This window comes from Ambystoma mexicanum, chromosome 8 (genome assembly GCF_040938575.1).
Source record: "Ambystoma mexicanum isolate Mex_15411 chromosome 8, UKY_AmexF1_1, whole genome shotgun sequence".
NCBI lineage: Eukaryota > Metazoa > Chordata > Amphibia > Caudata > Ambystomatidae > Ambystoma > Ambystoma mexicanum.
Genome location: NC_090929.1, coordinates 636,914,041 through 636,932,197, shown reverse-complemented (window position 1 = coordinate 636,932,197; position 18,157 = coordinate 636,914,041). Strand labels below are relative to the sequence as shown.

The 18,157-nt window shown below is 44.1% G+C and overlaps 1 protein-coding gene across 8 annotated transcripts in view; it reads right to left on the bottom strand.

Annotated features, from left to right (window-relative positions):
* The window catches only part of RAP1GAP (RAP1 GTPase activating protein), a 1,905,843-nt gene that overhangs the window by 3,851 nt on the left and 1,883,835 nt on the right, over window positions 1–18,157 (bottom strand). For 7 of the 8 annotated variants that reach the window (XM_069610366.1, XM_069610368.1, XM_069610361.1 and 4 more), the window contains one exon: window positions 1–636. This exon is cut by the window's left edge and continues 3,851 nt beyond it. In XM_069610366.1, the coding sequence (XP_069466467.1) occupies window positions 526–636 (111 nt within the window). In that variant the 3' untranslated portion in view covers window positions 1–525. Of the gene's footprint in view, window positions 637–1,632; window positions 1,684–18,157 lie in introns of all 8 variants that reach the window. The other variant, XM_069610364.1, reaches the window with a different exon arrangement.

The following is an 18,157-nucleotide window of genomic DNA, read 5'->3' as shown; positions in this document are numbered from 1 at the left end:
GGCACACCTTCCCCTAGTTTGAACAACATAGGATGGCTCCCACGGTCACAGTGCTGTACAGTAACGGCTCCTGACTGCGGCTGGCACCTGAGTCATGTGCAGAAATGCATCAGCCTCTCACCAAAGTCCAGGGAAAGAAGGGGTTTAAAGGCCAGAGCTCATATGTAAAACTTGAAATTGTCCACAAGCTCCATAAGAAGAGCAAAGCTTACTGCAGAGGGGGGTATATTGTGTTCATTTCAGCTTCTGTTGAAGTCCTCTTCTGCTTAGAGTTTTCCCCCCCATATGAGGTGTCGTCTAATAGAGCATCCTTCATGATCAGCTGCCCCAGAGGCATGTCTTTGAAAAGGAACTCGCATCCTGTCTCTAGGCAACCAGCACCTCACCTGGTGCATCTGGATCCTCTCCGCAGTATAGGCGTACACCTGCCTTTCCTCATGAGGCACCTCTTCACAGGTTGGATTGGCGAGAGAGGATGAGCAATGACTTTGACGGTGCAAGATTCCACTTGAAAAGTTGGTCTGTTTAAAAGCGAGGCCTCAAGAAGCTGGGTTTGGGGAGGGGGCTCTCGTCCTCTGCCGTGACGAAGATGGGGGTCCGGCGAAGGTCCTTCAGCTTGTGCCGCTTCTGGAAACCCTGCAAATGTAGGAGGGAAAAGTCAATAGTAAGTGGTTGAATTGAAGCAGCCAAACACGCCAATCCCCCCGCCCTCCACTGGAATAAGAGACTTATTGCATCAGTACATCTCGACAGCAGTAAAGGGGGTTTCTGTCAACCATTGCAAGCTGTGTTTTATTTTCATGCTTCCACAAAAATGCATGCTATTCCAACTGGAACATGTTTGGCCTCTTAGCTCAACTTCGGCTTTTTGTTCTTTGGTGAATGCTCTCTTCATTCCATAGGCCCTCAAAATCCCAAACTTCCTCATTCACAAATCTTAACAACTGAGTTTTCCCAGAGAGCAGAAACTATCCCTCAATGGGATATTGGGGATATCCCCTCCTCCCCCCCCCGCCGCCGCCCACACTCAAAAGACCTAAGAGGCAAACATTAAGTGGCAAAGCTTTGGGTGTCTTTGCCACCACTAGGGGGGCATGCACCCTACCCACCCCTCACTATTTCCTTATCTCAATGACACGTATAGGGATTCCGTTGCCCCATCTCGGTCAGCCTCTGCTTCCCCCTGGCAAATCGGTGATTCCATCCATGCAACCCCCACTATTCCCGGAATGAGGCAAGTTATTCCTGTGTAAACTCTCTATTTCAGAAAAACATGTCTAAGTGGTCTGAGCCCCTAGAGCACTTAAAGAGCTATTCTCAAGAAAAGGGACCATTACGTGTTCACCCATTAACTTACAGTGCCCATGCATGCCTTATCGCCTCCACAAACACAAATGCAACATACTTTTTTGTGTGCAAATATCACACATCCTTTTATTATCCTCCCAAACTGTAGGGCATGCATGACGTTAAAAGGTGGACATTAACGTTTGCATTCACCAGAACAGTCAAATTGCCTTTTAGGATTCTTTCCCCGCTCCCTATGCTCTCCCCTTAGTCCCAATCAAGACAACAATGGAGTAAGCAGGCAGCAACTACACAGTGTGAAAAGGTGAGGTAGAGGGGTCTGACCTGCTGGGAAAGCACATCCACGGAGAGGTCGGGTGGGGAGGGCTAGCAGCTCTGTACAGACAGACAGACAGACACACAGAAAGGAGGCCATTAAAACAAGGGAAAACACGCTGGGGTCTGTTGGGGGATTTAAGGGTTACAACAGGAGAGTTAACAAACTAAAAGACCTAGATCATCACATAGTCATTCCAGGTGTTAACCTATTTGTCCCCTCTCCTCCCCACCAATCGCCGTCATAAGATGGCACTTAGTTACAGACTCATACTGTAAGTCTCGAGGACTCACCCTGCGGCATTCAGGAATAGAACCGCACACCAACTGATATGCTTTTATTGCATGGTGCCCAACACCCAGCTGCCTCCTGTTCTGTAGATATGACGCAGCACAGTGTGCAATCTCCACACTTACCAAAAGGGCTCAATGACTTGCATGCAGAGTACACTGTGCACCACATGCAGGCTGTTACCGGAGTACAACCCTCAGATCCCTGCAGCTTTCTGTACCTCTTGTGCAAGGAGGGTCTAATTTTCTGTAGATACTTACAGCTCTGTGTCTGACTAATGCTGACCACCGTAGATAGACAACCATAGAACATGTATGTCTTTCCTGCACCCACCACGAGTAGCCAACCTGTCCAGATATTATATGGCCTGCAACTCCCATCAGTCCCAGCCAGCATAGGCAGTGGTGAAGGATCATGGAATCTGAGGGCCAAAACCACTGGAAGGTGACAAGTTGACTGCCCACCCCAGACCCTTCATTCCTGAGAATGGCATATGCACCATTGGATATAAACAGAGGGGTTGCCACCCCTTAAGACAGCTAAACAAATCAGTTCAGAAGCTTAGGATTGGGGGATCTGTCCTCTCCAGGAGAATGCCCTCAGTCCTCCCACCATGCTCCTGGCAGCTCAGCCCAGACCTATTTTATTTTCCCTGCCATGCATAGTAAGTGTTCTGCCCTGAATATTGTATCTCTTTGCCTGCTGCTTACCTTTTAACTATCTTCTGAGAAACCCCCTGGATGATTCATATTGTTATGTTTCGGTTTAGTTTTTTCCAACCTGGCTCTTAACGTTGTGATGCTTGTATTTTAACGTTTCCTAGTTCAGATTGTAGTTGCTCTTACTTTGAAATGATTGGGAAAGTGAAGGAAATGCGGCAATGCAGGCATATGCCTGCGCTCTGTGCTACGTATATTAAAGTTTCGCTGCAGCTTCCTGTGTCCCGCACTACGCGAGAGGTAACGTTTATTGAAGGTACATTGAGAAGTAATCCAAGCAAGTCAGTTTCTTTTCATACATTGGGCCTCATTACACGGATGCCGGTAAGGATTTACCGGTACCGGTAAAATACCGGTACCGGTAAATCCTTACCGCCTTACTACGAGGTCCCTTTGCGGGTTGGGGGATTTAACGCCTGCTTTTTGCAGGCGTTAAAATCCAACCCGCTAAGGGACCTCAGAGCTAATTACGGCACCCACAAATTGCGGTGCCGTAATTAGTGCCTTCTCCATTCCCATAGAGCCCTATGGGGCAGAAATGGGAATGGGGAAGGGCAATGGTGGAAGGGGGATTTACCGCCCCTCCAACCTTGGAATGGGGCGGTAAATCCCCTTTCCGCCAAGGCGTTGCCGGTATTTTACCGGCATGAGCCATGGCGCTAATAGCGCCATGGCTCACCGCCTACCGTGTAATGAGGCCCATTTTCTTTTACTGTTCAACTGTTTGTTTATTTATATAGTGCGTCAAACCCTGAGGTATCTCTCATATGTTTAGTGTTGTAATGTGTTAACACTTGTTTTGTAGCCAAGTCACTTCTTTAGGACACAATCGCGGATCCAAAAGACAGTGGGGGTCATTCCGAGTAGGGCGGTAAGGGTTAACGGTCACCGTTAACGAGACCGGTGCTGTTAAACCCTTACCGCCCTATTCCGAGTTTCCTTTGCGGGTTGGTATTTAACGCCTGCTTTTTGCAACCCGCAAAGGGACCTAGGAGCTAATTACGGCACCGTAATTTACGGTGCCGTAATTAGCGCCTTCCCCATTCCCATTGAGCCCTATGGGGCAAAAATGGGAATGGGGAAGGGCCTTTGGTGAATGGGGAATTACCGACCCCGCCAACCTTGGAATGGGGCGGTAATTCTGCCATTCACCATGGCGGAGTCGGAAAGATAACAGCGTCAACCAAGGCGCTAATAGCGCCTTGGTTAACGCCAGGGTTGGTATGAGGCCTAGTGTCCCTTGCATCTGGTTGATGTCCATGACCGTTTCTCAGTTCCCTTCTCATACTCATAAGTCTATGAAATGTCACTGATGTTCATCCTTTGGTAACCTAAATTACTTTATCCAATGAAGCCTGGTACTGCTCAAAAAAGGAACCAGTTATTTTAAAAAACTACATAAATCATGCTAATTGTTATCCACAGTACATTTTGTTTGTACTCTGTACCTCAAAAACAATTGCCTAGGCAGCAATGCCATGTGGCACAATTACCAACCAGAAGTTGTATGAACAAGAAATAAATGACACAGTTAAGACAATACTAACCATATATAATACTACAAAGGGGATCCAGGATGTTACTCATCTGTCTATTAGATGGGGTAGCAAAATCATTTGGAAGATTAATGCATACCATGTTTTTAGACAGGGCAAACGAGTATTACACAAAAGTCAAAATACATAATGGCTTTAGGGAAGGGGTAGGTAGACACAAGTGAACACGTTCTAAATCTATTAATATTAACCAGTAGGATATTCCGGGATCAAGGAATGGCAATTTATTTGGCATTCACGGACATCTTTTGTGCCTTTGTCTGCAGGAAGATGGGTCAACTGCGGTGTTGTTGAAGTAATTTGGTGATTGTTAGACATATGCAGCAGTCTTTCCAACAATTCTCAAAGAGGGTGCTGGTTCTTAAGGACTGCTCAGTGCATTGAGGACATTTTCAATTAATATTTACGACTGTATGGGATTCTGCTGCCCTTGGGGTTCTTGAGCTCCATCAAAATACTTATTGTGAAAATATATCATATCTGGAGCAAGCCTCATTTTCAGACTTGGCCAGAGAGAATTTCCCAGAAAAGTTGTTTTGGGAATTTAGTTTTTCAAATGTCTAAATAACTGTCTGCACTTTACCTCTCTTGTCACATGATTGAAGGTACATGTTCAAATTATTGTCTGCCCCTCAACTTTTGAAACCATTGCATGCACTTTAATCTTCTAGTTTGAGATGTGATGTTTGTATGTCTGCACTCTTACTGTGAATCCGTTTGCGCGTTAATCTTGTTGAGATGTTGTGTCTCTATTTAACTGTCGCGAGGTGCATGAATAAACGTTTTCAATAATTAGCCATCTTCTTCTTTCCATAGACACTACTTTTCTGTTTCCTCGAGCTGCCTATGAGTTAGCGGACAGCTGCTTTTCTGTATAAAGTCAGAGGTCAACTGTGGACATCATTGAATAAGAGGATACATCCACCAATGTTAATTATTTTAAAGAGCATGCATTCAGAGTTGAGTATTAAAGTGAAATATGGACCAAATAGCTAAATATCTTCACCCTTCCCCTCCATTAGAGGAGCACGGCATGGTTGTGCTCTTGTGCTGCTTCTTTCTAATTTATGCGTTAATGATTTGGTGTCGGAACCTACCAATATTAGTAGTATACAAAGGGTAGCGGGACACACATATATCTTATTACTGAAGGTCGAGTTTTTTTATAACGTATAGAAAAGGCCTGCCAATGCCTCCTTAATACATTTTTAGAGTTTATGGACAAGCAGGGACTATCAATGAATATCTCGAAGTCCATGAATATGGTGATGGGGAGAAGGAAATTACCGGGGTACAGGCAGAAGGTGTAAAAACCAAAAGAGGGAATGGGTTGATAGCTATAACTACTTGGTCATCACGTTCATGGGAATGCACATAGATAAAGCACTTAATTATTTATTTGTCTTTTTAAAGCGCTCACACAGCCCGGGGGCAGCGAGCCACTGTTACCGGAATATGTCTTAGTAGCGTATTTATAATGTGCTTAATACCCAGAGGTTTCTAAGCACGGACCCGGGGATCGAACCTTTGTTGCTTCGTGTTGTCTTGTTTCCAAGGTGAGCACGTTGCTGCTGAGCTATCCTCCCGGGACAACTTAGGTGCATGAAGCAAATAAATGCTGCCATTTTCCGTTTTGCAAAGCATATTTGTCACCGTTCAGTAAATCATATATCATGAGTTAATCGTGCAAAACTATTTAAACTGGGGCACATGGGCCTATAGCAAGATCAACCTGCAGGAATTCTGCGAAAACGGGTTCTTAAGGAAATTATTAGGAGCAGAACAATATTCTCTGTTCACTAAGAACTGGTTATGATGTATTTAATAGATTATTTGAGGTTAAACCCCTTTTATTATGTTTTTTGGATCCACTGTGAAGGTATTGTGAAGCAAGATACAAACAACAGATTCAGATTTCAAAATATAACACTTTATTAACTTAAATGTCAGGATGGAAAAAGTCCTAACTTGCCCGATGCTAAGGTGGGATTTCCCTACCTAAATGAAACTAAGGAAAGTCTGAGTACAAGCGTTCAACCTAGGTATGTGTCTGTGTCAAAAACCTATGCTTGCCCTCACAACTAAATCTGTATAATATGTAGGGATGTCAGCAACCAAAATAAACAGTGTTCAACATGATGTTCGGAGCTTCCTTCAGGTTGCAGCTTTCTTTCAGCTCCCTTCCCTAAGTATCCAACAATTCCACACAAAGTCTCAAAATTACCTTCCTTGGATTCAAGGTGATATTGTTTTAACCAATACTCAGCATTCCCTTGCCCAAGTTCTAAGTAACACAGTTCAAACACAAAAGAAGCTTGAGGTTCGGTTCTCAAGTTAACACATTTCTCAAGGATTCCCTTCCCCAAGACTTAACTCCGTTTCCACAAAAATTATTCCTGTCTTTCCAAAGTTCAGTTGATTCTGCTTTCAAATGCCTATTTTTGTAGTTTGCAGCTTTCACACAATTTGGTATCCAATACTCCTCGCTTTGGTTTCATTTTAAAGTTTAATTTTAAATCAAGCTTCAGTATAATTTTGTTTTCGCGTATTCTTTAAAGTTACGTTCACTTCAAAACTCAGCATGCAGTGGATTTACTTGAATTTAAAATTCTGTTCCCTTCTGGACGCAGCATGTTATTTTTCAAAGCTTTTATTCAGTTCAGTTTTCAATAGATCGATATGGTTTTTGCTCGTGACTCATTTTTAATTAAATCCGCTGTTCTTTATTTGTTTGATTAACTTTAAATGACTTGCCCAGCACTCAGAGACTTTTGAAAACATGTTTCCCTAAATACACCATCACAAAGTGTTCCTGGCAGTTTAACAATCCACAATCATTTACACCAGAGACTTTTGAAAATGTTATCTTCTGAGACGCGCAACCACTCCGATACAAAGTATTCCTTAATAATAGAACTGTTCATACACTCGCGCACCAGGTTTCTCATTTGTCAGAATGATCGCTTTAACAGTTCCTCCAGGAGCGCAGATCACACCGCTTTCTGCTTTTGAGTTTAGGGTGCCAGCTCCTGCCCCTCAGACACTCCTGTGTGGACCTCTCAAGATATGGGAACAAGCACCTTGAACATAAGGGAAAGGGAGAGCCTTCCCGCACGGCTCCCTTCTCCACGTTCAGTCCACTCCATGGGAAGCCCAGCTCCCACGACATGTTTCCACAGACTGCCTCTCTCTGCAGTCCTCGGCGTTTTGCCATGCTGCACACAGTGGACCAACCCTCCCCTAAACCTCCTGCGCTTAGATTTAGATTCTGTGCACCATCCTACTTGTAACCTTGATTCTGCAGAGAGAAAAAGCACTCACACGGAAAGTGTGATGCCCGGACAGCACCGGGAAGTACACTCCCCAAGTTTCCCGCTGGTCTACATACTGAGACGGCAGGCGCTTTAGTAACAAGCCGGTCTTCGCCGGTCATCGACGTGCTCTACGTTTGGCGTCCAGCACTCCTGTTTGCAGGTAATTTTGGGGTATAGTTTTGTTCTTTTTCCTGTGTGGACCGTATTTCAGCATTTCCTGGGTAAGATGGGCTTTCCTCCCAAACAATCCCTATCATTAGCTGTGCTAAGAGCTAACCACCTTGCTCTTATTAATAAACGTAAACTAGAGAAACTAGATGCCTTGAGTGACCTCGAAAAGTCAGTTGGAAATAAGAACTCCCTCAATATAAATGTAGTTTTACCTACATCACATTGTCCCTCCGGGCCTCTAGCAGAGGAGCTCTCAGCCCGGACTAGTGACCATATTAAGACGGTTGCACCACAAGTTCCTGTATCACTTAGCTTGGATATGAGGCTTCCCAGTAACAAATATGAAGACTTCCTCTAGTCAGTTAACATTACGAAGGGTACTGACCCCGATCAATTGACCACCCGCCCCATCACACAGGGGCCTACTTTTCTTGGTAAAGCTGGGAGAGAAATATAACCTCCCCACACCCTTAATCATCCAGAGAAGGCTTCTGGAGAAAAAAGATCCCTTCAACTACGGAATGAGACAAACCTAAAAATTGCCCTTCTCAACACAGGATCCCTTAATAATCATGCATGAGATGTCCAGGACCTTATTGTTGACAGTAACCTAGATATCCTGTGTCTCACTGAGACTTGGATTTTGGACACCAGTGGTCCTATGATTGACCTAGCAGTCCCAACAGGGGTCTTGATTTTATGCAAAAACCAAGCCCAAGTCTATGGAGGGGGGTGGGAGGAGGCAATCATTGTTAAAACCAATTAAGGCCTATTTGCCTCTCCCATCTTGTAAAGGCTGTGGGATTTTACATGACCCTCGCAAACCATAGCTGCATACATGTCCTAATCTACAGACCGCCTTCCTTAATGCCAGATTTTAATGAAGAAATCATTCACATTTTAAATATTTTCTCGGGCCCAAACACCAACACTTTTTTTGGGAGACCTGTACCGCTGGCAGGGAAACGTACAGGACAAAGAAGTGATTGACTTGGCTTCTCTTTGAGTAATAGCAACTGTTTAGTTCATAACAACAAACCCACCACTGGGAAAAATAACATCTTGGATTGGGTAGTTGCAAGAAATCTGAAAGTCAATATTAATCAAAACAGCCCATGCATATGCTAAGATCATTATATTATAGATTTCCACATCTAATTTATAGATCCTCATCCAAAAACACACTAAAACAGTCATCAGTCGTAATTTCAAATAGGTGCTACCACCCCTCTTAGATCTAAATTGGTAGGGACAATATTGGACACCAAAATTGTTTTACCCCACAGCTTAGTGTTCTAAAAAGACAAAAGCGTAAACTTAAATCCTGATGCTTAATACATCAATCAGAGGAAAAAAGAATTGCCTGGAAGGAGGCTGATAAAATATACAAACCTAAAATAGTGGACACCAAAAATAACTTTATGAATTCCTTGATCCACCAATCTTCCAATTGTACTGGGAAACTCTTTGAGATCCTAAAACTATTAGAAAAATCAAAGGCACTTCAAAGTACCTTTCAGCCGACAAGCCAGGACTGTTTAACAGTCCAGGCTGCCTTAGAGGCTAAAATCACTAATACAAGAAACAAAATCAAAAATAGCATGACCACTTTTTCCACTCCCATGGACCAGCAGATCATAGAACTCGGGGCTTAAAAACATTCTGCCTTTTCATTTTCTCCCACCAAAATAGATTGTGGAACACAATAATGTATTTGCCCCTTTCTTGACCAGATCTGTAAATACCTCTTTAAAGATGGTTCAGCAGCTGATTCAATCAAGACAGTTAGAGTCACCCCTCTCCCCAAGAAGCCCAGTTCAAATCCAAAAGAACCAAGCCATCCTAGACCTATTACCAATTGTAACTTGCCGTATGCTAAGGTGTGATTTAAAAACACTTAACGGGCATCTTCTTCGTCCCAGTACCAAAATGGTAAAATGGTAGTGTTCACTGCTCACAGCTGCCCTTTCCTCGTCTCAGTACTGTTAAGTGTCACATGAGGGGAAACTAGGGGAGCTGACTTACAATTACCCAGAAAGGTTGCAGAAAGATGAGGTTGATCATCAGTGGCAATAGGGGGATACCATGTCTTGCCTGGTTGCACCCAGCTCCTAATCCCCAAAGACTCTTCATCCAGGTGAATCTCCCTTGCTTCTCCACCCCCAGAGCCGGGATCCAAGAGCGATGGCCTTTCCCTGGCCACCTGAGAAGAGAATCCATGGGATTTAGGAGTGAGGATACCTTCAGGTTTCTCACACCACCCACTGGCCGGCTTGACCCAAATCATGCTGAATGGCATGTCTAAAAGTGAAGTGGCAAAAAGGATTTGATGGCTAAAATATGATAAACCACAATTAATACATCTGGGTCTGGATGCATGGTATAACCCCCCAGCCCTCGTTTGTTAGAGCAAACTCAAGAAACAGGCTCAAACGCTGTCATTTTGAATTCTATAACAAAGAGAAGAGCGAGCAAATCTTAGGGTGCAATACCACACTGTCTTGAACTTGACATTCAACTGTGAACCATACCTATCTTGGGTCACACAAAGATATCAGCGCTCTTTGATAACCAGACTAACATTTGATATGTTACCATTGAAGAGCAAAACTTTTAAATGGACAAAAGAAGGAAATGAGCCACGTGTCTGTAAATGCGATTGTACAATGGTGGAAGTCGTGGCACATTTTGTATTCATCTGTCCATCCTATAAAGTAGTGCAGCATTGAACAATTAGGCTGATTTTAAGGGGCATACACTTTACACCTTATAAACCAGCTTTGATTTTTTATGATCTGTAGGGAACCTTTAGTATGTTTTGCAATATAATTGTTTTAATCAGTCAAATATGTTCCAAACATGTTCTGCATGAGCTATTGCAAGATAAAGTCATACTCCTAATTTGTAGGTTTTTATCCAAACTTTAATGATTAAACTAGTTCATAACATACATATGTTCCCCTATTGCTATTACTGCAACACGTGTTCCTCCCCTTGCTGTGGCTACATCACAGGGATTTGAATTGACCACTTGTGTACAGGTGCGTTTTAAATAATTATCATCTAACGATTATATCATATCACTTATCCAAGTTTATCCTTATTATTTTAAAGCTCATTATTTGCCTGTTATCTCTACTTTAAACATTGGTCTTCTAATCCTGCTTAACATTTTTGTCCGAATGTTCTAATGTTTATATGTTTATGTTTGAGTAAGAGTGTGCTGCTTTTCCACACTGTTTCTTTGCTCGTTTTTACATCTAGACAATGTTTAAAACGTATTTGATGAGCTGAGCAAAGCTCTGGGGAAAAGCTGAAATATGAAGCATGCAGCATACTTTCCACATTTGAAAAGTACCACAGACTGTTTCCAGTTTGTGATTGGTGTGCTTTATGGAAAATGTCAATTCCAGTGTTAAGACAATGTAATAACATATATAAACATAATCTCAAGGAATGCATGTACCAATTTGGGATTCATGGTAAATGGTAAGGAAATTCTTCAAGTTAAACCATTGTGAACACCCTTTATTTATGTCGTGCATTCACCAAAATCTATAACATGCATAACTCCAACTTAATTTACAAGAATGACGGTCCTCCTGAGTAGTAATTTACAATTTATAAATAATTCAATTGGTACGTGTATTATGGAGGCTACAGTAACTCACTCTGTCCAAAAACAGAGCTTTCTCGTTACTAATCCCTGTACTTAATAACATTAGGAAGTATCTAGCTCCATGTCATCACTAAAAAAGGCTAAAGGTGGTCTCCCCATCCACGAAAGCACATGTCATTCTCTAATATGATAAAAAAAAATCAAAGTAAATCATCTCACCCTCTTCCTAAGAGTGTATGAATGTTACCCAGAGTGTAATCTTAGTAAGCCAGTTTAAACTCCATATATGGCCCTTTCTTTAGTGCTGAACCCATTGCTTGATGGGAGAAAAGGTATCTCATGTCAGTCCTGAGAGGACAATTAAATGTCCTGTTAATCTTCGTTATACTGTAATTGTAGGAATGGCCCTCTTCGGGAATTATGACCTCTGGGTTTGTGGGCCCACACACTATCTATCCCCTGTGTGTCCATTTTGAAATAATCTTAGCGAGCTCGAGAAGGAGAGAAATGCTCTCTTGTTACTACCTTCTCAATGGCATCTAATAAGGTGAACTCTCTAATCAAAAGGCATTGGCATAGCTTAAAACGTGGAAAGCCCAGACACCCACTTCCATGCTTCTCCTTCAAAAGAAGCACACATATAACAGATATGGTAGTCTACAAAAGATATATGAAATAAGAATGTGGAATAACAACCGACTATCCTTCACAATGGGGCTTATGGACAATCACCGGACACTGTTTGTGGTAGTTGTAGTGTATTTGAAACTAGAGTATGCAGCAATGAGATTGACTTGTGTTTAGAGAGTGGCTGGAAACAATGTATACAACCTGCAAGACCAACAGTGTTATTTGTATGATTAAATGTCTGTGTGGTTTACCATACATAGTGAAAACAATTAGAAAGACCAGGATGTGCCATATGGAGCACAGAAGTTGTGTAAAGAATGTCAAGCCCGACCCTCTTGTGAGTCACTGTAGGAAAAGGCCATACCAAAAAAGGAGATACTTTGGTCAGTAATCCATAAAGTGTCTTTGAGGTATCCCCAAATGGCAGATAAATCACTCCTTTTGAGAGAACATACCCTATTGTTAGTTGGAATGAGACTGTGGAGTGGCGAAATGTATAGTCTGAAGTTAGAGGTACCTGAGACTCCAGAAATGTTTAGTCCACCTCGTACATCAGTGGTAAAAATTTCAATTAGCAAGCTACTAACAAAGCATAAAGTCACTCGGCCTTGCAGTTCGCCACAAGCACACAGCACACCATTTCTCACTTGCCAAGAGTCCATAATCACTAACTGATGGCTACGTTCGAGGCTTGTCTTACACAATCGGTTACATATGCTATTTTCCAGGGGTAAAAAGTGCTTTTAGGGTAATCTGACCTTTTAACCATGCAGCCCTGAAGGGATGCATATGTGTGCCCCATCTCTTTTCTCCATTTGCGTTGGAAACAAGTGCCCAGGGTTCATGAGATGTGGTACTATAAATTAAAGTCTGGAGGTGGGTGCTGCTGAGCAGCCTGCAAGATGGCTGCAATCTGACCGTGCGCCTTGCCATCTCATGCCATCTCATGCCATCTACCGTAACATGCCCATAACCCTGCAAATATTCTTGGTCCCGACCGGCACCTGATACCGAGAATAGAAGTGGAACACTGTTGCCACGAACTGAGGTGTGCCACGGCTGCGAACAGCATCTGCCAGTGATCCTACCAGCTCTGTGGCAGAGCGCCCCAGCACCTAGGTAGGATATGCCATCCCACCAGATTCCTACTGCACTATGGCCTGTCACCCAGGTGCGGTTTGACTGCAGCCAGAGCCCCACAAATGCTGAAGCCTAACCGGGTTCCCATAGAGCGGTAGGCTGCTGATTGGGCAGGTGGCTGTACAGCTGGTGGGCTGCAGCTTTGGTCACCCTGGCTCCATGTGCAGGATGACCTAACACCTACTGGGACACACCCTACTGGCAGTACACCCTGGCACTCACCTGGCTTGCCTATCCTGGTAATGGGAGAGTGGTTGAGCTGGGGGACACCATTGTGATTTAGCCGTCATGCAGCAGCCTCGTCCCTACTCAAGTGGAGCTGGGAGAGCCCTCACGACCGGCCACCTCATAGTTCCTGCTTGGAGGGTACTTTTTTTACACCACTTTACAGCTTACACACCTAGCCTTTACACGGCACAATGCCCATTGGCAGTGTAAGCAGCAAAAAAGAGGGGAAGATGGATGCGTAAATAGTGTGAGTGAAGAGCAGCAACCAGAGCAAGAATTGCCAAACTCCCAGCTTATCTTGGATAGTATGCAGAATGGTTTTGCCTCAGTAAGTAATAAGCAGGATGACGTTACAGCGATCATTACCCTGCTGCACACTAAGCTGTATACAGAGGCAGCCTGGATCACTGATTCCGATGGGAGGATTAGCAAGATGGAAGATGATCTCATTGCCTTGAAATCAGACCTTGCTAAATTATCCAACGACTCGAAACTCCCAATACCCAAATGTGACAACCTAGAATGGCGGTCTTGCCGCAACAACATTAGCTAGAGAGAAAGGTGAGCTGCAATACCAATCCAACAGACTCTACATTTATCCAGACTTCTCGGCTGCTGTGCAAGAAGAGCAGAAAACGTTCACCAGCGGAAAAAAACTCCTACCTGAGAGATCTATTCCTTATGCAATGCGGTTTCCTGTGAAGCTGTGATTCCAGCATAAAGGCAAGACTCTATTCTTCACAATTCCAGATGAGGCAACTGACTTTATTGAATCTAAGATTCCTCTGCCTGGGCGCGAGACTGGCAAGTGCACCAGTGTGCTTGCAGGCACCACTGAGCTGGGCTAATCATTGTGTAGCCTTACATGTTCTGCAGTTATCCATTGTATCTCCTATATGTCGCAACTCACAGCTGCATCCCTTTTTTTTGGTTGCCATTGTGGATCCTTATAAGTAATCAATCTCCATAATTGATAGGCAAGGCTGATAGGTTTGAGCACCAGGAGCTACCCTCATGCACGATTGCTGGCTTGTTTTCTGTTATCACTGGGTATGCTTTGGGAATGCACTGCTGTGTTTGGGCTGGTGGTGAGGATGGGTAGGGTGGTCAGGGGATATGGGGAACAAGTTAAAAATGATTGGGTATCTAACATCATACTGATTACTGCACTAACTAGATCATTCAATTCAATACTTGCCTACAATCACACCCTAATGCGAATACCTAAGACATGCAATGGTGCAACCTAATGTGACAGTATTGAGCTGGAATGTAAGGAGTATGAATAACCTGATAAAGGCCAGGAAACTCCTAGCTGACACAGACCGACACAGGGCGAATATTATATTATTGCAGAAGACACATGCTGTGTCGATCACTAATATTTCATTTCCAAGGGCCTGGGGAAACTACAGGTACTACACGATGTACTTGACACAGTCTAGGGGTGTCGTGACCATCATACATAAATCCTTGCACTTTGCGCTCATTGATACAACAATTGACTCACTTGGCTGATACGTGGTAGTGCACGGGACACTCTTTAATAGAGAGATTCTGTTAGTAAACACTTACAGCCCCTAATATTGATGACCCAGGATTTTATGACAGTGTACTTGATACATTCCACTAATACCCAGAAGTGCTGATTATTTGGTGTGGTGTATGGAACGGATGGTGGCAGACGGACACAAGTGATCACAGTTCAAGGGGGTTTATTGAACTTTCGCAAGGATGTGATAAACCCCTATCTAAACCTAAAATTACAGATGGGAGCAAGCTATGACCATCAAATAATAATAATGCAGTCCTAATGGAGTCTTTTCAAATAAAAAAGGCCTATACTAAAAAAAAACTATGCCAATCCTTACCACTGATTTACAAATAATGTGGGGTAAAGTTCATGAAAAAGAAAGAAGTGTTCACAAAATGATATGTCAGGATGCTGGGGCTGTGGGGCTCTCTTTCCCACATTTTCGTCACGGTCAAGATGGATCACTCAAGCAAAGCAGAGACTCTGGCTTCTGTGGCATGAGGATACAGTTCAATTTCCACAGTTCAAGGCCTTCTGGCTCCAGGCCTCTTTACTTTCTGCAAGTCTCTTGACTCGGAGGGCCTGCTGCCCAAAACAATAAGTAAATGTTCTTTTCCTTTCAGTATTTCACATGTACACAAATAGGGTGTTCACTCTGGACCCCCCTCAATTGGGCTCAGATCCTTTTCAACTCAAAAGTTCCAGGTTGGATTCCCCTCCGCCGGGCTCATATCCTGCACAGTTTGTCTTTCCTCAGCCGGGCCCGGACCAAATGGCGATGCACTTTAAACTATCGAACACTTTCGAATGTGCACAGGGTTTAGCTTGACCCGCTGCATGACCACTTCAATCTCAATCTTCCCTTTCGTACACTCTGCATCAGTTAGATACCAAACAGAGACCTTCGGACGAGCGCCCACATGGCGGCGGACCACTCTGTATAAGGTATCATGACTTATATTTGCGTTGCTCATAGCCAACGCCTCACACACTGTTCTCTTTACATTCAGCTGCCGCTTGCAACTTTGGTTCAAACCAGAAGCTGGTTCGTATCAGTTTCGGTATCAGTTTCTCTGACTCACCGGCTGTGCTGTCTTGTCTGATGCCGCTTTGTTGTAGGAGCCAAAGACAGTACCATGGCGGCAATCGCTCCTCCCTACCTGGGTTATCGACACAGGAGAGCCCCTGGTACCTCTGACACACTGCACAGGTTCAGGTTTGATGCTTTGTTCACAAAAGTAACAGTCTTTAGAGTTCAAGGGTACTTCCCTCTGGGTGACCCTCTCTGGTCTCACGGTCTTTTGCCTGGTATTAAACTGCCATCTTCGAACTGCTGTCTACTTGTGTGTTTTGCCTTGCCCAGTGTGTGCTTCCGTGCTCCGCTTTTCATCCGTGTGGGGCAGTGTGATGGAAGTCAGGTGTGTGTAATGATCTGTAATTGCCTGACTATGGTGTTGGGACATGTCAGGTATACAGCTCTGGTGTTAGTCTGTTGTTGCTCACAGTGGGCTGTCCGTGAGAAAGTGTTAGTGTCTGGAAAGGGCGGGGGGGTTGAGTTCCCAGGTATCCTACCTGGTAGTATGGGGAAAAGGTGTTATATGGAAGGGGATACTGCGTCTCACCGGATGGTGTCCCGCTTCCAATCCCCAAAGACCCCTCATCCAGGTGATCCTCCCGCACTGGTCCACCCCCAGGAACTGGATCCAAAAGCAAAGGCTGTGTCCTGGCTACCTGGATGACGGATCCCCCCAGGGACTAGCTGGTGAGACACCTTCAGGTTTCTCACAGTGGCCACATGAACACTATTTTGGACATTTCCTTTGACTGCACAGGCACTTTTGGTAGGTCCCTGCCTAAGGCCGCATTCACCATAAAGTCTGGGATGCACACGCTAGAGCTCATTGATGTATGGAGAGGGCTACACCATACATCTCAAGCCTACACATATTATTCATCTAAACATGATATGCCATGCAGGATTGACTTCTACTTATTCTCAACTGCAATTTTATTTAAGGTCCTATCAATTGACATTCCCCCCGCACATGCTCTGACCATGGGCCGGTAGTACTCAGGCTGACCTTTGCATCAGTAGATCTGCCATGCCGTTTTTGGAGATTTAAATCTCAGGCACTGCAGGACTTAGTGTTTCATTCTACACTGCGAGAGTACTTTGCCCAGAACCTAGGCATGGTATACTCGGTGGGCACGGTCTGGCATACATAATATGATATATGATAGGTCATTTATAATGCGCTTAATACCCAGAGGTTTCTAAGCGCGGACCCGGGGATCGAACCTGTGTTGCTACGTGTCGCCTTGCTTCCAAGGCGAGCACGTTAGAGGAATTGCCATTGCCACTGCCACAGAAATGGGCCTGTTGAAGACCATTCAGAAAGATATATGGACCTCTGAAACAGAACTCTGCAGACTAGAGACACTGCATGCACACAATTCCTCCATGGAAACGTTAGCTGACCTAAAAAGGGCATTAGACTGCTTCCATGACCACGTGCACAGGGAACTCAGATACATGGCCAGACCTACAGCTCAACGTTATGGCGAAACAGATTGCCCTGGCAAACAATTGGGCAGATTGCATTGGGTTGAGTGCAGGGCCACAAACATACATGATCGCAAAGGTGAGGTGATACATGAGCTTACAGAAATGAATGAAGTCTTCCATCAATACTACACCACTCTAGACGAGTCACAAGACAGCAAACACGGATTCTGATATTGAGGCCTTTCTGGACAGTTTGCTGATTACATTGATCTCAGCCACTATAAGAGACCATTTGGATCGACCAGTTACCATAGGAGACATATTAGCAGCCATTAATAACTTGCCCGCAGGCAAAGCTTCGGGGACTGACGGCCTTAGTGGAGAGTTTTACAAAACCTTTCATGACCTATTAGCTGGTCATCTCTTGTCCATGTGGGAGGAGGCCATGTCAACTAAAGTGCTTTCACCAACAGTACGGTAGGCTACCATTATATTTTTTCTGAAACCCGATAAGCCCCCTTTGGATTGTGGCTTGTAACCTGCCTTCTCACTATTAAATATGGATATCAAAATGTACACGAAAAGCTAACCACCTTTTCCCTTAAATGAGTCGCATGATACATCATGACCAAGCCGGATTCATTCCTGGTCACTACACAGCTTTGAACACTCGCAGACTATTTAAAATAATGGCACAGATTAATCCATCAAGCCATGCAGTGGGAGTGTCACTAGATGCACAAAAAGCTTTAAAATGGTATCCTGGAGCTTCCTTTTTTGCAGTACTAATGAAGAGCGACTTTGGACCTGCATGTCCGCTTGAAC